This window comes from Habropoda laboriosa, unplaced genomic scaffold (assembly GCF_001263275.1).
Source record: "Habropoda laboriosa isolate 0110345459 unplaced genomic scaffold, ASM126327v1 scaffold212, whole genome shotgun sequence".
Classification (NCBI taxonomy): domain Eukaryota; kingdom Metazoa; phylum Arthropoda; class Insecta; order Hymenoptera; family Apidae; genus Habropoda; species Habropoda laboriosa.
The window spans coordinates 3,892,105-3,915,210 of record NW_017100509.1 but is presented as its reverse complement, the minus strand read 5'-3'; the positions used below and the strand labels follow the sequence as shown (position 1 = coordinate 3,915,210).

Genomic DNA, 23,106 nt, shown 5'->3' with positions numbered 1-23,106 from the left:
TTTATCGTGTTCGTATTTTTTTTCCTACGTGTTTCACAAAAAATCTGAATTTGCTTTCCCCCTTTTTGAATTCATTTGTAAACAACGAACCGATATACATGCATTAAACGAAAGCTATTATCGAAGTCGATGAATTCACGAACAATGCCCAGCAAGAATAATTGCTGTGGTCGGTGGGCTCATGCATATACATACAGGGTGTCGTGAAACTAGTGTCGCAAACGGGTACGTGGTGAAATTTTGTCGTACGAGACTTTGCTTCCGAAAAGAATAGCTTAGAAATATTTTGCAATTCGAGAAGAAAATTTGCAATAATACAGGCAAAAGTAGACACACTCTGCTGTTCATAAGTACTAAGACACTTATATTGTGCGTTAGAAACTTATATGATTTAACCTTTAATTATTTATACATCCTGTATTTTCTCTGACTACTTTGGAAATTTTATTTATTAAATCACTTTGTTGAAAAAATAAATTCCTGAGGTTTCTTATAATATTTTATAAAAACAAGACATTTACACTGTTACATAAAAAATTAGCTTCCTTTTTAATGGAAATAGTGTACTACCTGCTGTTAATTTAGAACTTATCCACAATTCAACAAAATTCTCCATACACGTGCAATAGTGAAATAAAAATTCAGACTCGTTTCTGAGACGAGTGATCTGTAGTTAAAGCGTTAAATTACATTTCTTAGTCAGGTATAGTACCACATGTCAGTGGAAATGTATGTACTCGTTACATTACGGGATTCAAGGCTGAATAATTTTGTAACGACTGCTTAGATTTACTTCATACCATGTGTCCTAATACTTACGAACGGGAGTGTACAGTAAGGTGTTAAGTGACTTATAATGACCTACCTGGGAATTCGAATAAGACTGCGATTCGCTGCAGTCCAATACCCCGTCCTTGACCACATAATGTATCAAGTCCATGGCCCTTCTCATCTGGCAGAAAACGGTGTCTCTGTTTTCTCTGGCAGATGGACATTCTGGATGCCTCAAGCAGGTTTTACTAGACGTGAGCAGCATCATAGTACTCCTCTCCAAAACTTGGCGAGCCGCGGCCATTTGTGCCCTTCGTCTCTCGTCTTTCAAGTCATTCTGAAATTTCGAAACATTTCTTCCGTTCATACGTGTTGCTATTCCCTTCGTGCATACGTAACATTGTAAACATTGTTCTCTCCTTATACTTGACGGAGCATAGTGAACGTGAATGCGTATTATTATTTAATTCACTGCAAAAAGGAATTTTAAAAAGATGTATTTTTCAAGGGAAATGAGTAAAAGCACTGTTTAGTGAATCACCTGCCAATTTACGTCAATATTGAATCTGATCGTAGATTTGAAATTGATTTTGTGGAGATCAATAGCATTCTACCTAATTTCGATCGATTTGAACGATAAAAAATTCTGAAAATTGCTAAATTTTTCTGAAACTCGCAATGCACCGTGATTCCAAACATTCGGCCGGCAGTGTATGTAAATGAGCAAATATTATGTTTAACTTCTGTTTAATAGAGGTATTATATCATCCTTTGAATCCTTATGTACACACCATTCCTTTCAAACATTTTTCTTTTCAATTTAACGTGCATCAAGTATCGATTGTTTCTGTTTGCATTGTCCGAACGCCTCTGTTCGACACAACACCGTTGAATGGCGTGCGAAATAATGAAAGATATTCTGAGAATACTAATTAGAAATCTGTCAAGAGCATGATCTACAGTATATGAGCCAAATAAAGATTAATGTTGGTGCTTAAATCAATTCGTTTCTGCTTGACTGTTCGATCGAGCGTGACTAGTTCGTTAACAGTACACGTCCTGAAATTGACGAGCTTCACGGTATTTACCGGAAACGAGAAAACAAGAGCTTTCGTCAAATTTATCGAACGGGATGATGTTAAAGGATCGATAGAAACACACGACCGAGTTTCACTGTTACGTACGCCGGGTGACGATAATGTCACGATCACTACCATAAAAGCATTTCCTCATCATCGAGGGGTTCATTATCGAAAGATCACTATAGTCACTCAGCTTAACCCCATTATTAAAATCCAGTGTATTCTACTAATCTGAAAATACAGCTTAGATAATTACAAAAGCAATTTAAACCAATAAAGAAGCGAAAGCTATTATTTCCATCTGACTATAAATAACCCCGTTGAAAAACATTATAGAGGGTGTTTCTCTTAAACTGTGGAATAACTTACAAGGAACTGAAGCTATTAAAAAAAAGGTTTTAACCAAAGTTGTTCGGTATAAACCGGGAAATTATGTGCCATAAATAATTTTTCTAGAGCTAGAGTAGCGAGGGAGATTTCAGGGCAAAATTAAGTTTGTTTAAATGGAACCCTATATTTTGTTTTATTCATAACACGACAAAGTTTGTTCAGACGAGATCAACGACCTATCTTAACTCACAAGTGGTGAAATAGTTGTTGGCAGTGTGTGAAAGGACAACAAAAATACGAAGACTTAATTACTTACTTGGCGATCACCCGTCAAGTGTGCCAATTCCACCATTTCCGCTCCAAATTGGCTGAACGCCTTCACGAATTCGGTGAAATTCGAGACACTTTCCAGACGGCCAAGGCTACGAGCCACCTTCTTCTTCGCGAGAAGAAGTTGCTTGACCACGACAATGTCAGCCAGGAGGAGGACCTTGGTTACAGAACCAAGAAGGCATCTTGCAGCCCTGACGACAGAGCCTCGGTCAGCTAAGCTGTTTTCCGTGGCGCACTCGCATAATTTTTCGATCGCCGACCCTGGAACCAGATAAATTTTCAAATGAAATTACATGTACACGAATTATTTGTGAAATTATGCAAAGGACTGTTTGCAAAGTTCTGAGGATAACCCCAGTTCCTCGTAGATTATAATAGCTCGTATATTACCTACCAAAGGAAATTAAAATTAACGCAGAATATTATTTCGGCCATCTATCTCAGCCTTTACGGCAAGTGTTTATTCAAAACCCAACCGGAAAGTTGCACGCCCGACCATTAGTGCAACAAGACAATGCGAAGCCGCACGTTTCAATGATTCTGCGCTGGGAGTTACTTTGGATATTGGTATTCACGGTTTTCTTTAAAAAATTCATTTTATACTGGGACAGGTGCGCACGTGTAACTAATGACTATATTAAAACGTCGCAATGTCGTGTATTAGGTGTGGAAATGAATTCTTTTCGACTGGATTCACATGATTGATTCGAAGCCGCAGTGTTTCTGTCGCGACCGTATTCACGAGCTGCCAGAAACATGACAATTTAATTTCATTCTTTCCAAAGAAAATTTTGATTGTATCCAAAATTGGAAAGAATTCATTTCTGCGCCTAATAAACAGGTGAAAATGGAGAAAACAGAAATTTAAATTGTTATAGGCGTTATTTACGACTTCTCAAGAATTATAAAATTCTTACTGACGACTTCGGTTTCCTCTCTCTCTCTCTTTTCTATCTCTATCCTCATTCCATAACGAACAGCCACAGCACGATAATAATAACGTGAAAAATATTAGATTTATTTGAAACGAATTTCCCCGAAACTACTGTACAATTATTTTCCTTATATCATACGATGACATAACCATCGCATGTAACCTGCACGATAAGTGCTGATTACGTTCCAAGTGCACGTATTGCGTGGCAACGGTTTCAGCTGGATCACGCTCTAGCGAAAGGGTTGAAAAATATTTCAAAGAAGAGAAAAAGATCGAATTCTACTGGGGCCAGGCGTGATGGAGCAGCGTCGACGAAATAATCGCGCGGCAGTGATGAGATGCCTATTTAGTAAAGCTTTTATATGGCGTAAGTATGTGCTCATCGGAGACAGAGAGATTTCGAAAATTAGAGCGACGTGAGCATATGTAATTAGGCACTTGGCCTATTTCCGAGCATAATTTTTTAAATAATTTAATTATCGCATAATTAAATTTTCCAGGTTTCTTTTTAACCATACTCTGTGTATAATTACGAGTCAAATATTAATTTTTCGTTGCATCGTGCTTAGTGTACATAAATGGATAGTGCGAATATTGAAATTTTTCACAAATTTTAAAAAAGAGTAGAATAGTAAGTTTTTCAAATAATTGACGAAAGGAGATGTGCATAATCGTAAATGTGGAAACCGAAATTCGACGTTTACGACGTATTTTTAACGCGTCAAACACGAACTTATCGTGTTATATGCAAATCAGTCTCTTGCAGACGCACACATCGCTATTTCAGTCCTTTGGCTTTTGCTGCTATGCAGCTCGTCTCCAATATCATCTCGCCCCGGCAATAGAATTTCCTTTCATCCCACGCAATGAATATTTATTATCTTATGAACTGCGTTTGCGGAAAAATATTGATTGCATTTTCTTTGCTCGTTTTTTTTTTTGTCAAAAGACGAGCCGAACGTCGCGTTTCTAATTGAAAAAACCACACCTCAGATCTTAAAGAAAAATCCAAGTATTAAGTATCCTAATAAAAAATAAAATTTTACAATAATTTTCATAAATTTGATAACAAACACTAATTTTTGCGGCTACTTTTGAAGAAAGTTTGTTTACATTTTCCCTAGAAGTGTTAATGTCGTAATAACAGTCGGTAAATACGAAATTTTTTCGAAAACAGTAAAACGGTGTATAAAGTGTACTTATTTGGAATTGTTAGAAATTTGATAAAGCTCGGTATTGCTTACTAAATGTTGCACGGCAAAGTTTTACACGGTAAATTGCATTTGCAGCAACGCGCTCGTCCATGTCGGAGCTTCGGGTTGTAGAAGCTAATTTAACTTCTACATTTTAGTGTTCCATAATATTTCGAGAATATGTAAAGTGGATGCAGGTGTTTCGCTATAACGGCATGTCCGATCCGTGTCCACAAACAGTTTCCAAGTGACTATAGTCGACTAAAACGTCTAATGTTCTTTCTCAAGCTTTCTTCGTCGACTTATCTGTACAACAGTTTTTCCATCAAGTTTCCAAGGGAAGAATTTCTCCGCGAAACTACGGCAAATAATTTTCCTGTTTCTTTTTAACATCGCCGTTTTGTCAGTTTTCTTCGACAACGTAAGAACCGTGGAATTTCTGAATCGAGAAGAAAATCGACATTCGACAGAAACTGCTTTATTACCATGTGTATCAAGAATTCGAACGAAATTATCAATAAATTTCTCGTGAAGTAGAAAATATCTGCCAAAATCTTCTAAGTAAAGAAATCTCGCGATCACAGCGAACGAGAATAACTATATTTCTCCGTAGCCACGCGGATTCGTTTCACCTGTGTATACAATTTCTGCGTGCAAACCTCGTTTTCACGAATAACGCAAAACGATCAATCTGAAAATGTCATTCCTGAAAAATTTACTAACGCTTTTAATTATCAGACGCGTTCGTATCATGCTTAACAATTTCCTCCAACCTCTGCACAGAGTGTTATGTTCTTCAGCGGCGAGAAACGAAATATCTTGATTCAAGCTGAAACCGTAACGTTCCTTTTCCTCGCCGTGTAATTTCCATCCAAGGATTACCATGCTTTCTAATTAACGTCGTAAAAAATTTAACTGTAACTTTACCATCGTTTGCCTTTAATATTAACACTCGCCAAGACTACTTTGTACACCCTTAACTTTTCCTCGTGGATTTTGTTACTTTTTAAATAGCAATTATGCCTTCTATTTTTACTTTAATCTCACTTGCTTATTACGTACTGTGCCTTTTCCTTAATTCCTGCTAATTTAATTTGAAAATTTTTACTACGAATTTCTTTTGTTTTTGTCTGTTTTTAAATAATACGCAACCGGTTTTTGCTGACTGTGTTCGTTTTACGGTTAAACTGCATGTGCTCAGGTTTGTTACACGTGTGCTCAAGTTTGGCGATAAATAAAACCCAAAGCCATGTGTATACGACACGAGAACGCCATAAATCGTCTGATTTTGATCTGGGGTATAACCCCAATACAGGGAACATACCACGAATCCTCCGATCCACTTTATAACTTTCCATATAAATTTTTTCTTATTTTTATACCTCGCCTACGAACATTTTTACTCGTTCCAGTATTTTCCGTTTACAAGATAAAAACGAACAGATTTATTCCACAGATTTCATAGCTACAGTTAAGCGAATGTTGTTAAAAGTTCGTGCAAACTTTCTTATCAAATTAGTACCGATTTCGTTCTAAACGAAACTTCATTCGAAGACCCGACAGATTCTATTCCCATTAGAATCCAGAAATACTATTTTCATACACGTGAATTTTTCTAAATCACCTCGTTCGATTTCATTAGTTACAAACGTGAAGTTCTTTCTTGCAGAGAAAAAACAAATTCTGTATTCTACACGTGATTAAATTTTTAAATAAAGTTCAGTTGTTATTCGATTGAAGGGTCGTTGTGAGAACTATGTCAACCTGATACTCGAGTTTCTCTTTCAAGTTTTTCCTTTTTTTTTTTTTTTGTAAATGATGTGCATCACAGATGTGTACGATGTGTATAAGCATTTTGCTGCCAGCTTTTCGATTACTATAAAGCCTCGTAGAGACGTCGAGTTTTAGAATTTGATACATCAGCTGTCCGTGCGTTTTCACGCTTAGTCAGTGCTGAGAAATAAAGTTCCAAGATGTCTTTTAGTAAAACAAATAGGAAGCTATCTGCCGTGACGTATGAAACTTTTACGGTGTATAACATTTTATGTAGAATTCATCTTGCGTCGCGTTTTATTTTATCCCGTTTATCAACTTCGATACTAGACTTTCCATGCTTTGTCATTCGTTTTAATATACTTCAATCTTTTCACAAATTTAATAAATCACTAAAATATGAAGCTGTAATAATTAAATGGACTGAGTGGTTTTTATATATTTTAATTCTTTGATTTTCCTTTGTGCATTTTCTTTTTTACACTCATTTCTTGTAAATATACGATACTGGATCAGTTCGACCCAAATCTATTATACTTATTCCTGTAACTTTACAAAAGTCCGTACAAGGGCTAATAATATTTTTCATATCGGAAAACTGTCGGGAAATTCTTCAGGAAAGCTTGCGAAACATGATACCAAAAATTGATCCACAGTTTTGTTAACAAAGAGATTTTTATCTCAGCTCTTATACGATTATTGATCAATGGCCGCATAAAAAGATCCTTCGGATTAATAATGTCGAGAGTGTTCAACGAAGCGTTAGCACATAGCATTTTTGTATTCTACGATTTTACCGAAAATCAAAGACAAGAAGCAAATGAAGTAGAAGAAAAGATACGGTCTTGAATTCTGTTGTCAGCGATTATGTTATAAATCGACCGCGTTGTGCGATAATCCCCCAAAAAATACGGAAAATCCGTATTTCACGCGAAACTACTTTGCGGTACATTTATCTTTATTTCTTCGCCGTTTTTAGCTTAACATTAGCTAACTTCGTCAAAATAGAGTTTACGGAATTTATAATGGAAAATTGAAAAATAAAAATTCCAAATGAGTGTCGATAATGAAAAATACCAAATCTCCAAATTATGTATTCGACGAATTGGTACTTACACGCGGTGATTAATAACGAATAAAAGTTAAGAAAAAATGACTGACAGCAACGAATGGAATTTACAAGAATTTAGGGAATTTATAAAATAATTTAGTATTCCAAAATTGTCATTCCCTTTCTAAAGAAAATATGGCTGGGTTTGATTCGACAAGGTGATCAAGACTTTGCAGAAAAGGCGCCAAATTAATTGGTACACCTGATACATTGTGACATTCTTTCGTTATGTATTCTCTCGATTCACGTCTACTGCAACACATGCACGCAGAATTTCACGATTCTTCGTGCGAAAGTTTTACAACTAGCACTCTGATAGTAACCTAGAAGGGATGAGTTCGCGTAACGTAATCAGTTCAGCTGCCTTGATAACGAAACCTTACGATGCTTTATGCAGATTGAGTATATATCAGGTACGCCATGCAATCCCCCTTGACCCAATTTAACAATCGTACAAGTACATTGCTTTGTCCTGATTCGATACGTCTGTATTATTTTTCTATCACGTCCCAGCGCACATAAGCACATTGTCCGACCAAAACAGAAGCTTGCATGTCGCAGTGAACGTTTTACCTCAAACTTTCTCTCACACTCTACATTTTCAAACGTGCACACACCTATACACCATCTTTATCCAGTTAATTTCACATTTTTTCCAAGCACGTTAAATTGTAATTTAACAAAATTCTGACAAGTGTTTACATCTATTTGTTGACATTTTTTTAGAACACGTGACTGATGTTGCAAATATTTCAAATGTTGCTGTTTCCTTTGCAGTTATACTTTATTGTAATTCTACGAATGTCAGGAGAGAAAATTAAAAGTATCTCATATTTTTAACATAAATTCAGCCCCGTTAAGGTAGCAGCGTAACGAAGAATCGCAGGAACAAGGAAACGGTTCACTTAACATTGCCTTCTCGAAGCTAAGCTTCTAATACTCTTATGAGTGCATGAAAAAGTTCACGTACACCGGTAATACTTGAAGCGAAGGGGCTCGTTCGAGTTCTTCTCTTAAGCGAACTGCTTTTTTTTCGATATCGGAGTTTGTATTTGGATAGCAGTTCGCAAGATTAATCGAGGAGCGGCATACTGGTCCGTGGAAACAACTCTTCCGCGGGCAATTATCATGTAATCAAAGGCAGGAAATATTGCGCGATACAGTAGTGACAATTGAAGGTAAACCGAGCATTCGTGTTCCCTTTTTAAAAAGGAAAATAAAAAAGATCGTCAGAAATCTCTAAAATTGTTCTTACACTTGTTCGTGAAATAATAATACGAGCACTTAAGAATAGAAAGAGTTACACATTGTAAGATAAAATAAATTTTTGAAAATAAAGTTACGAATGATCTATGCTTGTTAGTATTTATCGCGGTGGTCCGATTTGGTCGCATCTTCGCAATTCCAAACGATTCGAAATAATTCATCGTAATAAGAGAATCTCATAAACAACGGAATTAGATCTGGTTCCCCAGTTTCCCATGTAAATTCGGGAGCGCGAGATTACAGATATCGCAGCGGAGCAATATAGGCGCATTGCGTATAACCTAGTTTACCGATTGGTAGTTCGGTACCCTTGATCCTTTGTCATGCCAATAGACGCAGATAAATCAAGCAAAATACATATCCAATTTCCAGAGATGTGTAACGATAAATTTCCCATTCAAGCTAAAGGAAACTGAGCTACCTGTGAAATGTCTCGTTCAAAGATGTTGAGAAAGTGCTATTGTAATCGAGAAAATTTTGTTTAATCATATCAACACAGGAAAATTTTCATTTTTGTACAATTGTTTCAGAGACGATTACATTTCACGATACATTTGCAATTTGGTAATTGTCGAATGCAACAGTTAACGAAATTATTTGTCAAATTATTGTGAAGTATGAGTTTAACTAAAAATCTGGCGATACCAGAAATGCTGTGTATCGCACAAAAAATGAACCTTTCGGGTTTACAGCCTCGACATATTGGCTTATTCAGTTGCAGATCCATTGAATGTACGTGGAATATCGACGTAGAGTCACACTGACGTTTTCGATCCATCGAAATACGCTAACGTCTCTTCTGGCTGCCTGATTAATCCTTTGGGAACTTGCGTCACATGTGTCGCAATATGAAATACACTGCCAATAGAGTCCGTGACAGACACGTGGTACCGATATTAAATAATTCAAATCGGCGAAAATTCGTGTTGCGTATCGAATAAATCGGACGTATAAAATTCTCGCGATACTTTTGTTACTCTACGTGGCAATAAGAGTTTCGTATAACTTTGCGAATTGTAACGGAAGCGTATTGAAAGAATCGTTAAGATTTTGTTCTTTTTCTACGAAGATTTATTAATTTTCGGTAGATATTTCAGGATATGGAGAAGTTTCAGTGTAAATGATATTTGTGACTTGATTTCGAGTCAAATTGACCCAATTCCCGTGCAAGAGTTAAGTCTTTAAGGTGGAAATAATGCGTCTTCGTTATTCAAAGTTACAAGTTCAACAACAAGCTCGGCAACTTAATTTAGACAAAAGTCGAGGGATTTCGCGTGAAAAGCCTCTTTCAGAAGTGTATTTAACTAATTGTGTTTATTAGAATTCCCTCGATAGAAATTGTTCCAGAAAAATATTTGCAACAGTTGACAACCAGTGTAATTTCCAGGCGTTCGGTTCTGTTTCTTTTTTTTCTCCCTATTTGGTAACTATGTCAAATAAGTACTTTGTTGTTCGCGCGTTGGATCGTAAAAATAAGCGATAAAATTGCGGCTGATCAGAAATCGATAAAAATTCGTCGAGGAGATCCTACGGATATATCAAAGTCTGGCAAAACAATGCACTCGGCCTGGTTCTTCCTTAGGAAATGCTCGGGGGTTAATAAATGTTTTGCACGTTGACTTGACCCGATCTTAAAAGGTAGTTGGGATAAAAATAGCAGAGTGCCGTCTATCGTAAGGGTACACAAACTGTGGAAGAAGTTACCGTTCGCCGTTGATCGATGCAGTTATTAGTGGACGACGACACAGCAACCGTTTTCCCCGAGAAAAAGGAAAAATTAGAACTTCCAAATATGTGCCACGCTTCACGGTGCTGTTCGATTAATTCTCGATCGGCTGCGTTCTGGTTTTCGAACAAAGTCGATAAAAGGCTTGAAGAGGGCATTTTGTGTAAATCAAGAAATGGTCGTGAAAAGTTTTAACCCTTTCGTAACCAGTGGAAAACACTTGAGCACTCGAACGAGAATGAATCTCAATTTAACGTCCATTATAAACGCGCCGATCAGTAGATAAATAAGAAATTTGAGAAAAAATTTGGTCGCGAAAGGGTTAAGCCTGAAATACGTAAAAAAAGGCGTGTCTTTTTTAAAACGATCGATATTAATAGAGGAGAAAGCATCGAGGAAATGAAAATTGTGAATAGAAGTTACTAGCCACGCAAATATTTCTTCGGATAATCCAATATTTGCTGTTGAGTTGTCCGGAAAGTTCGTGCTGATTTTTGATAGGCGGTGTTTGAGTACGCCAAGACAAACAAAACTCGATGAAAATACATACGAAGTTTGCACACGTGCTGAACAATTATTTTGTCACGTCTCGTTTGAAAGTCTATTCGGTAAAAACAATTACCAATTCCTTTTTCTTCCGGTTCAACGCTTGAAATAAACTTGAAATTGTTTACTAGAGAGGCCCAATTAATGGAACCGTTTGGAAAAAATAATTCAGTGATAATTCTTAAAATATTGCCAGTACCGAGCCACGCTTCTTCTTTTAATTAGTCAAAATGTTAATAAAAAGAGGGGCAAAGACACCAATATTGTCGAATTATTCACTCTCTCGAGGCTGCCAGTTTAAACGAGAAAATCTAAATATCTCACAGCGAGGAATATTAACGTTGAAGTAACCACTGGAAAGATGAATTAACACGAAACGGTAGCGGAAGAAGCAAGAAACCGAGGAAGAGACGAGAAGTTACATGAATTTTGAACGCGATCTCCCGTTGATCTCTCGATAAGGGAAACAATATTAAATGCAATTGGTCAAAGAGATGAAAGTCAAAGGCGATTGCCAGTTCCTTTGTCTTTAATGAGAATGGGAGGAAGAAGAGATGATAAGATAGCTTTATACCGAAACTTAAGCACACTGTTCATAACGATATATCGCTTGGCATTTCGCCACTTTCTCGAGCTGTGTTGCTTGCCTCTGCCTTACTTGCTTTCCACTTTTCCTGGCTCGTCTTTGTCCGCAAAGCACTCCAAGTCTACGAAACATTTGAAACGGCTCTGTTTCATCGCAAAAACCACAATTCGAGGTTAAACTGTCTTGACACACGCTTATGCGTCCATTTCTCCACTTACCGACAGTGTTGTCCAATTGAAAACGGTTCACGGAAGAAATTCACTCCTTTTCAACTGTCACACACAGGAAACGGACAGAATTTTCCGCGAGAAAACGTAAGCAAGCGTAAGTGCCCGGTTACGTTAATCGATTCGTGACAATTTCGTACGTCAGAGAGAAGAAAAAGGAGGTGCGAAAGCAGCAGTCGGCGAAAGTTTTCTTTGACAAGACTGTATTATTTAAACTTTCCATCTTGGTTCTGCAAACTTTCCACCTTCGTTGTTTCTACTCTCCTCTCGTTTCACTCCTTTCCCTTTTGCCCTCTCAACTATCATCGTCCACCACTCAACTTTTGACCTCGTACCACATTTTCTCGCGTTACTCCTTTCTTGATACTATCTCTTCATTATTCTTCCCTAGATCTGAACTTCACGCCGACTAGACGAGTTTAACAGTTAATCAGCGCTGGCAAGGTGCAAGCTTCGTATTTCTTTCGTTGAAATTTCACAGAGGATTTTAATAATTCTCCGTGAACCATTCGTCCTTTCACGCGTCGAGTTTCATTTTTTTTTTAACTACTATCTATATATCAAAGTTTCATCAAAATCGGCGATTACACCCCTCGTGCGTGTATTAACTCACGCTGACTCACGTTGAAAAGTATTTAACGTTAAAAAACACTATGCAGAATACTGCAATTGCGCATTGTGCAACGTAGAACGAAGATTTATCCTATAAAAATAGTATTATACGGAATTAGGTAAAAGTGTAAAATATAGGTTCGATTGGATTACGTTATTAACCGAAACAAGTAGCCGAGCATTATTCCTGAATTTATCGACGATTATTTCGTTCTGTTTCCAATTTAGGCTATCTAGGACACGGGAAATTTAGTTGGCTCCGTGTAAAACTTATTCCAGCCAGTGTGTGGTGTCGCTCGTAAATACACTTTGTATCTGTAGGAGGTGGTCACCGTGGCTGGCTGGATTTATCGTGAATTTTCGAGTCTATGTATCGTGAATTATCGTCTACCGCGGACGCAATCGTTCTTGCGGACGAGATCGCCGCAATATCCGCTGGATCCACATCCATACTCGTCAGCGTTCGTATTAGAGTCCCAATTAGCAATTAATTATGGTCTAATTGCTATTGCTCGCTTTATTAAACGCGTATTTTCCAACCTATCGGGACGATTGAATTTTCTGCAAAGTAGGTAATACAATAATCCGACAAACGTCATGAAAACAATTAATTTCCCCGTTTCGTTCTCCTCTTTCTGCTATGTACTTGTCAAATTTCGTCTTTTTCCGGGGCATCCATTACGGTAGTCCATGATTTAAGGTAATTGGAACTGAGCGTGTTTCAATTTGTGAAACAATTCTTTATTCGATGTAGCGTGATCATCGAATGGTAAAATAATTTTCAATAGGTTTCTTTTACGTTCACACTCGATCAATTTGTTTTATACGTTTAACAAAGAAGGATTAAGCGAAATTGATTTGAACACATTCGTCGTGAAAATATCGGTAGCTCTATAATAAATGTATACACAAGAATTAAACAGCCTTTCGTTGTGTATAATCGATACAAACTTCAATTAAACGTGCATCCAATAACATTGTTTTAGCTCAAACGTCGATAAATTTGTTGTATTTTATCTCGTCGCATAATTTACCATATCATTGAAAAATAAAGTCCAATTTCAACGCTATATATTTCACACAAAATTCTATTTAATAATTCTAGAAAAAAAAAAGTTCGCAAAATTCAGACTTCACTTGGAATCAAATCGCTAAAGATATAAAACAAATACGAAGTGCACATTTCCTTCAGAGGCGAATGTTCAATATGCAAAGGAATTAAGATGCTTGATCAAGATTAAAGTCAATGACCATGTGGCTTCCGAAGCTTTGTTCAGGCAGATTGCGTGCCATGTCGTCGTGAATTAACATTCCACGATATCATTCACAAAACAGATTACTCACACTTAAGTTCACGTGTGATAGGTATCGTCCTATTAGGGATGGCATCTTTTCTCTGACCTTTACAAATTTCACCATTTCTAAGATAAGCCTTGCTTTAATTCAAACGCCCTATATTCCAGGGTGGACAACGTAACTTCGTCACCTTTACTATTTCCACTATTACTGCCACCAATACGAATTCTTTCCCCTTTAAGTACCTCGATTTAAATGGACCTACAAACTAATCGAAGTACATACTTCCTGTATCATTTTTGTCAAAGTTATCAAGTTCACCTTTAGTTTTTTAAATGGGACAAACATCGATGTAACTGATAACAGAGTGAACGATTTGCTCGGTTTGGCTGTTGGAAAAATTTTTCGCGAGAAAAACTTTCGCCTCGTACGAGTGCACAATACTGGCGATAACGGTGCACGATCTGGGATAATCTCAAATAATAGGATGATCTTAAGCATCTTTCCTGTCAGCCAATAACACTGTTCGATGAGATTAAAACGTAAAATCGATGTCCTTTGCAGATATATTGTAATCAACCTAACTAGCTGTTAAAACGTTGCGCTACATTAATCACTGAGAATAGATAGCGAAATAGATCAAGCACCACAATGAGTTTGCGAAAGTCTTTTTTCATTGGCAAGAATCTTTTTGGTTTTTTAATTACAGCTAGCCGAGGCGAAAACGATTAACCAGAAAGGAAAGCTGCGGGCAACGTTTTTGCTGGTTGTTTTCCATCGAAAGAAGACTGCTCAAGGCTCCACTTGAGATGGCGAAAAATCTTTTAAGGAACAACGAATATGGGTCATCGCGTATATACTCGGTTTTCGTATTTCACATACTTTTTGGCATTTAGTCTGAGAACAAGAATACGACCTTACCGTATGAAAATGTGGTTGCATGTATTATACATGGAGTATTAAACGCGATTACTCGGAGTGCAACAAATAGCGCGATTATTTAACAAGCCTGTCCGATGTTGCACAGAGAAATGCTTCGTACTGCAAATGTTCCTGCATTCTTTTGAAATATTTTCATGTCTAATCTTAACTACACGCCGTGTGTTAGCCATGAAAGCGTACTTGTTTTTTTTTTTGCAAGGACATTTTACATTTGTTCGTTTTAAAATTCGCGTTTCGTGCTGTTTTTGGAGACGTTATTCGAGCAATTAATCTTTCGAGTCTGTAACGCTGAAACGTTCTCAGCATTGAATTTCATCGGTTGGATTGTGCAATCGTAGGGTAGCCTACATGCCACAGTAGAATAATTCAAACTGAAAGACAGATACGTTACGAAGTACTTTCCAGAGGATTGTTTTGCCTTGAGCAGAATAGCGTATTGCGACTTTTTTCCCCCGGTATTCTTATCGGTACTTTCTGCGAACTTCCATGCGAGAGCTTGCATTTATATCCTCTCAGTGACAGTGTTCCGAGCTTTTGCCCAGAGGCATTTTTCGTATATTACATATTAATCGTAGAAAGTACGAGACCGACCATTAGGCAGAAAATAAATATTTTGCGGTCCATTTCAGACATTTTCGATTTGGTATAAATTTTTTTTTGAAGTACACTTACTCTTTGGAAATTGCTTGCCACGTATTAGAGTCAGAAGTAACTAATAGGCAATTAGGGATATATTCTTTTACGATCAAACTAATTCTATATGAGGAAGCAGTAAATTGCTATCATAACGAAGTGACCACGTTAAATGTAGGCAAAGAATGATTGTCATAAAATCAGTCTGTACTAGTGAAAAATTAATAAGAAGTGTCTCGAGTAGTCCTACACTTTTTACCAAAATTTTTACAAAAATAATGGATCAGGCTAGCTGATCTAACCTAATCTTGAGAATCTTCAGAAAGTTAACCGTTCGAAAATTAAATATCAAAAAATAGCATAGAATTCTTTTTTTAAATTATACCTGTGTCGAAAAGAAACGAACGAATAATTACTACCGCTCGAAGCACGAATTTAAATTTGTATGCTGAAGTTATTACGCAAGTAAATATTGGCCAAATAAATTACGCGTATTAAATCCAGAATACCGTACAGATAGAGAACGATTTAGATACAGAAACACTTGGAAAGTTTTAATGATTATGAATACAGCGATCACCGGCGCAAGTAATATAACAATGTTCGTTAGTATTGTACGTAAAGTTTTGTTGGAACGAAACATGGATGTCTGTTCCCTTTTGGCATTATCGTATCGTTCTTGTTTGTACTTTCTAGCAGATTTTAGTTTCACGGAGGTTGAGCAAACAAGTTTCTGCTTTAATTATTTTTCGGGTTTTACTGTTTTCGAACCGTTTTACTCGAGTTAACCGAATCGACCATTCCAACCAAAGTTGTTTATTTCGATGACATTATTAGCTTTACTTTCCTCGGATACAATTTATTTTCCCTACTTGAGAGTGAAACATTTCCAACAAAATTTCGTTACAAATACGACTTTTTACTCGTTTTTATCTGCTGTCGTTTGAAGTTGAAATTTAGTGGCTTATTTCTAGAAAAACGATAAAAAATAGTATAAGTTGTACGACTAGAAATTTTGCAAGCGTGACATAAAGGTGCCTCGAAAGAACAGGACTATGAGAAATTTCACGAGCGCGTAAAGCTTTAACAGATATTTTATTTCCTCCCTGGGAAAACTGCTCCAAGTATTGATACCAACTCCTAACTGTCAAGGAAACAAAGCAAAGCGAAGTCAAGTTGCGGTAAAACTTGTTGGAAACACAATGACTATACACATATCTCGGCGTCAGCGTACGTACGAATGTCTGCTGAAAAATACAGCTTTACGAAGGCGACAACTCGTGACAAACGTCTTTATATCTTCGAGTGGCTTTAGAATCTTCGTAACAGTTTTTTACAATTTCTCTGTTTACCTAACAACTTTCGATCACGATCTCAGAATTACCAGTCATCGAGCTATACGACCCTTTCCTTCGCGAATTGTCATTTTTCGAACCTCGATCGCGCGGGAATTTTCTACGAATTTCCCGTAATTTGGAGCGTAAACTTGGATAATAATGATTTACAGAGAAACAATCACTTACCAGCGTCTCTTGCTCTTTTGCACGCCTGGTACATGTCCTCTCTGATCTCTGGATTTCCATCTGCGATGGTTTCGCCAACAGTGACGAACCTCTCGACGGCCAGATTCACGGCTTGCCCGACTCTGGCAACAGCACGGAGAGCACTTCTGTCCGAACATAGTGGACGTTCTCTGTGCGATACTAACGTGGAGATCTGAAATAACGGAGAAAAGTGAATTGCAAAATTGGACGACGATAATGTTGCTGTGAAATGGACAATTCAACGAACATTCAACCCTTTGACAGTCTAATGTAATTACGAATTAGAGTAGAATTCATATTTTACGCGTGTCTTTTTGATAATCACGTCGTGTGTGATTATTTTTAAAGCACAGTGATCTGATAACAATATCTCGTCTCTTTCTAACTTTCTTCCTCAAAGTCTCTCTTGAGTTAAACTGTTGGTTATTTAATATTAGGGATAAACTGTCGAAGGGTTAAGATTTACGCCTGAATATTCGAAGACGAACATTCTGACTAATATTCCGGATCTCTATAAATATCTAATTAACGACTCTGTATGGATATTTGAATTTTATAATTTTTAGAGTGATAACTAGACTGCGGATTCTCGTGCATTTATAGGAAATTTGAAGATGCAAAATTGCACAGAATGCACGTAATATGGAAAAATATACAAATTACAGTGCTTTTTATAATACCTGGCACGTGAAATAATTTTCTACCGAAGTTCTACTTTCTTTACTGTATTCCCAAAACTATAAATTTGCATAAAAATCCGCAGTCTAGTAATAACTCGGTGTAAAGTAGTAATTGTTTCACAGCAGAAATATTTCATGAGACAAAGTTAGGTAAACACTCGGTATATTGAAGAATAGTTACTTCTCCGCATTGAAAGTTTATTAATCAGCGAAAGCAAGTTAATCCATCATTTCGAGATGTCTCATAACTTTTTTTTTTCAAGTAAATTGATTGTTCGCCGGTGAATTTGTCAGTGTTTAATTTTGTCGTTATGTTTGCACTAGAAAGCGTAAGTACGACCGCGTAGTTATTTTTTATTTGATAATACTCGGACAACGAGCGCTTCTATCTAGCCAAATGTGCTGGTTAACAAGTTGATACTTTCGCTAAAGTAAAACTGCTTCTCGTACGTGGTAACTTTTTGAATTTGTTAAAGCTAGATAATGAAGTGACTATTGGAACTTTTAGAGCTGTGACGATAAAAAGTAAAAAAAAAAAAAAATATTACGCTCAACTGACTCGCGCTAACGTGAACAAAATTAGGATATACATTTGCCTGGCAAAATTCCAGGTTACGATTCTAGCTGCGAATGAAACAGCCATTTAAAAAGCAATTACTAGTCATGCAGATTAACTTCGGTATATTGGTTGAATTCCCAGGAATATAATATGTATATACGTATATAGATTCATATATCACACACGAAGCCCTACATATTTCACCGGAACGAATGAAGTTTGCAGTTAATTCCGCGCTAAGAACTATTTAACGATCATTTTGCGGGACTTAATAGAAACTTTTGCACGTATGCACACTCGTACAAAAGAACGAAGACAAAACAAAATCCTTCGTAATCCCCCTTAATTTCCATTCTTTTATTATACTCATACTTCTACTATAGTGCCGGTGTATTTATCTCTTGGTTTGTATACACTCATGCTACTGTGTTTTATACAGATTCATTATGATCCTGTATGTGAAAATTAACCGAAAATAAAGGATAATATTTTTCTACGGAAAGGTTAGTTTTTGAAAGAATTTAATTTAAAGATTCCCCATGAACTTTTCCCTCGAAAAAAGAGTCTGCGAATTTTTCGAAATCTTGGAATTTCTCGAAACATTGGAATTTCGGAAATCTTCGAAATTTTCGGAATTAGTTCGAAATTACGAATCTTCGAATTCGATCCCTTTCGAAAAATAAAAATCTCGAATACCACAGAGTGTGCGATAGCAAGACGGGTAGCTCATTATTAACCGAGTTCAAACTAGGTTTAATTAATCTTGCACCTCGGCGTGCGTTCACTTGAAAAACAAACCTGTCTACGATATATGTATATACATATATACATATGCACGTAAAGCTTCCCTCCGTTTGTAATAGAAAGCATCCACGCTCAGATTGTTTTGTCTGCTGGCTAACGACCAGACAGATCTTCTTTCTCTCTCCCTTCGCCCTTGTATCCTCCTCGTAAATGGCGAACGTGTATTCAAGAAAGCTGCACGAGAGTAACCCCGTTAGCTGGCCCGTAGCTGCAGGCTTCGCGAGAGGCTGCGCGCGTCTATATACCTCATTTTGTACACAATTAGACAATGCATTTAGCCAGGCGTTCCCTTTAAACGATTCTGCGAGCCCTGCAGTCGGGGACAGGTAGACAAATGCGAGAGAGAAAAAAAAAATACGGCTTCGAGAATAGAGAGGCAGTTTCCAGGCTGAAGAGAGATCAGGCCTCGCGCAGAAGTAGTAAGAAGTAGAGGGAAGGACAGAGAAAGAGAGGGAGACAAAAGGAACGAGGGTGAAAACCATGTTGAAAAATCTAAAGAAATATAACTAAAGAAATAAGGCATAAGAAAGTGGAGGAAAACTAGGACAGCCGAATGCTCGAGGAGCGCAGAGGTTTCGCGAACAGTCGTGAATAAAGGAGTAAAGCGAACATAGTAGAGTAGATAAGGATGGTCAAAGAAAGAGGAAAAAAAGAAGAAGATGGACCGACCAAAGACCGTACCTATTTGCATGCATGGTAAAGGGTTGCGGAGATAGGAGGAAGAGTAGGAGGAGAAGAACAGCAGCCAGCAGTAGTAGAAGAAGAAATGGAAGAGAAATTGACAGAGAGAAAAGGGGAGAGCAGGGAATATCGGGAAAGGGACGAACCCGGAGGTATTGTTTCACGACATGAATGCGTACAATCGAATGAACACACAGGTGGAAGTAAACGGACGCGCGGCAACCAATACTAACCCGATCTCTACATATACATAACGGTTCGGTTCACGGTTCGCGGGCTTCTACGTTCCAGCATTGTCAAATGTCGCGTGTCGAGACAGGTGCAACCAAGTTACATGGTTCCCCTCTTCGCCTCTGCATTGTGGATGCTGCGTTTTTTTCGTTTCAGCCCAGCCGACTTATCCCCCTATCTGTCGAGCACGTGAAAAATTTTAATATCGCCGCGGGAGTCTACCCAAACAATGACAATTCTTCACTGAGATTCCAAACGAGGATGAGAGAGGGAGAGAGAGAGAGAGAGAGAGAGGAAAAAGAACACACACAGCCAGACGCAGTTCTCGGTCGCGTTTTCCCCTAGCATCACGTTTAGAGCTTCGACATAAACGGCCCTTCGCGACAGATGTTTCACCGCAATTGCTGGCAGAAGCAGCATCCAGCCAAGGGAAAAGGACACCTCTCTCTCTTCTCGTGCAACGACGAGTTGTGAATTCTCTTATCTCGATCGGTGCCTTTTTTCCCCCCCACTCGATACCTACGTGTCCCCGATGCGATCGCAACCGAGTCTTCCGGGGAATATTTTGCGACGGAAGTTTTAAAACGTGTGTCAACAGTGATATTTTCTCCGGAGGAAATCGTTGATATCTGTGGGAACTGTTGATCGTCGCCGGTGTCATTTTCTCTTCTATATTCGAACGATGAATACGAGTTTTCTTTTGTTCTTTTATATTGATAGAAAGTTAACGTGGGTTCTTCTGCATTTGAATGATACCTGAACCTGTAATTGCGATTTAAATATACGACGAACGTGGATTCGTTGAAGAAATTTGCGTAAATTGCGAGGATCGACGAAATTGCGATGGATTTATCGAAATATGGATAACAATTTCTGCCTCGAACGAGGAAATTTCAGAATTACTGTAATGGAATATAAATATTTAATAAAACTCGGTATACCCTTTCACGCTGGATTAAATTCAGAAATTTAAAAGCTTTTTAATGCCATCGCATTTTTGGGATAAATGAATTAGTGTTATTAAAAAAGTAATTTCTATTCTGCAAGTGAATAACGTAACTGAATAAAAATTGACAAGGAGGTTGAATAAATAAATCTATAATTTACAACGAGTATCGAGAAAATAGTCTGACGTTGCATTGAAAAAAATTCAAATTCAAAACGTGAAAGATATCAAAATGTGGAGCGTGTGCTTTAATACTGCCCTAATGCTCCTAGTTTCGCATTCTACGGGAATTTCCAATGCTTAAAATTCTGCGAATGCTTTGGCCAAATCGATCGCGTATCAGGAATTAGTTAAATCGATATCCGCATTCGCTCTTTATCAAATTGAAAGATCACGATGAACATACGAAACTAGCTCTCCGATAAAATGACTCTAATCATTCAAAAGCGCTAATATCAACACAATGCACTTTATCAGATATACCGAAAGCTAGCGCAAATCTGATTATATTTGGTCGATTTATTAAATGATAACTAAAATTATTTTCCTTCATTTTCCATATTGCCTTATCCTTTCTATATACTCGATGAAACTTATTTCGATACTACGTAAAAACTAATTAAAAGAAAGACAAAATTGACTCGAATTGGCACATAAAGTTGAGAAAAATTGGAGCTTTAAGGGGATTAAACGTAAATTTCTTCTCTCGATTATGCCCTAAGAACGTAAATTCCATCTTTCGTTCATTCCCAGAAGTTTCTCAATGTTTTTAAAGCTCGACCGCCGCGTTAATCTGGATCGAATGGTTATCGAAAAAAATAAGCCGAACTAGTTGGGGTGAAAATCAAATCAGACGAAAAAAATATTCCGGAATTTAATATATCACGTTGTGAACGGAGTGACATTGGAGAATCGAATAGATAAATTTTTGTCCCGGAAATATCGCGCTCCCGATAACTTCTAATCTCTCTCGCGCCTTCTGACATTGTGACGAAAAGTTTGCGTCCCCGTTAGTTCGCATAGTCGAAGAGGACCTCGTAAATTCATTAGTTTAATATAAGGAGGTCATACATCCTGCGGCAGTAGACAGAACAAATTTCTCGCATATGTTCGTCCTTCTTGCCACCCGAAAGTTATTACACTGCGTTGTGCAAACCGCACGCAGTTTCTTTACTTCGGCACGAAAATTCCTGGCGGCTTTCGAGCAATTTAGTCATTATGAAATTAATCCTTGAGTAACCTCGTAAGTTAAGTGTACTCGCTGCGCGATGAATTAATCGGAAAATCTGCTTAGGCGTCGAATCATCGAAACGTCAATTACCTTTATTTAAGAAGCATTACAGAATAGTTAGCCAGGTGATAAAATAGCTGTTAAATGAAATACATAATCAATTTTAAGTTTGAATTTCTAAAAAGGCTATCTTTAATTTTTCTACCGAACAGTATTTATTTATTTATTTATTACTTTATAAATCAATTCTAACGAGGTGTATAATATAATAATAACTTCTTCGACCGACTGTACTTCTACACAAATAAACGTCACGTTCGTTAATTCGATAGTATCGATTCTATCTGAAAGCGTTTTCAATAACAGAACGCAATATTAGTTTGACATGCCCGCGAATCGCCGATACGAGATATTCATTCGAATTTCGATCAGCGATGTGTTTTTGCACCGTTATCTCGCGATTCTCGAGCGTGGAAAATTAGCGCGGCCCATTTATCAGTAACTATGCTGACGCCATTAATAACGGGTTCGCCGTATTAATCTGAATTTAAGCCGAACAACGGTGAAACATCTCCCGCGGTGGCACGAATTAGAGACGAACCTATGACACTGGAACTCGAACAGCAGAAATTATGCGAAGCGTGATATCACAAGTCGAGCTTTAATCACTTCCGACTCCTTTCAGTTCATTTCTCTCTCTATCCAACCAGCCAAAAGTTTACGTATTAACCAAATTTTCCCAAAACCCTGGAATTCCTTTCAACCGGCAGCATTTTCAAGGCTGTTTCCCGTGCCAATTAATTTTCTCCACTCCTTTGATGTCCCCGCCCTTCTCACGAATTTCACCATTTTCCTCCCCCGTTTTTTTTCTCTTTTTTGTTCGCCCCCGAAGAAAACCTCGCCGACCGTAGAAGCGCGGTATTTATGCGGTATACGTGTTAATTAATGCGTGCAGCGTACAACGCGGTCGTTTATGTAAATCCAGTAATTTTGCATAATAAGTGATAAGCCCGGTGTGATAATAGGTAATCGGCGTTCGCACGTGCGACGTCGATTTAATTTGCAG

The 23,106-nt window shown here is 37.6% G+C and overlaps 1 protein-coding gene across 1 annotated transcript in view; it reads right to left on the bottom strand.

The window, feature by feature from the left end:
• LOC108576223 (alpha-catulin) overlaps nt 1-23,106 on the bottom strand; it is a 72,750-nt gene that overhangs the window by 18,006 nt on the left and 31,638 nt on the right. Inside the window, exons 2-4 of the mRNA XM_017939177.1 lie at nt 16,888-17,080; nt 2,500-2,777; nt 866-1,108 (exon numbers count right to left, since the gene is read on the bottom strand). Of these exons, the coding sequence (XP_017794666.1) occupies nt 866-1,108; nt 2,500-2,777; nt 16,888-17,080 (714 nt within the window). The remainder of the gene's footprint in view (nt 1-865; nt 1,109-2,499; nt 2,778-16,887; nt 17,081-23,106) is intronic.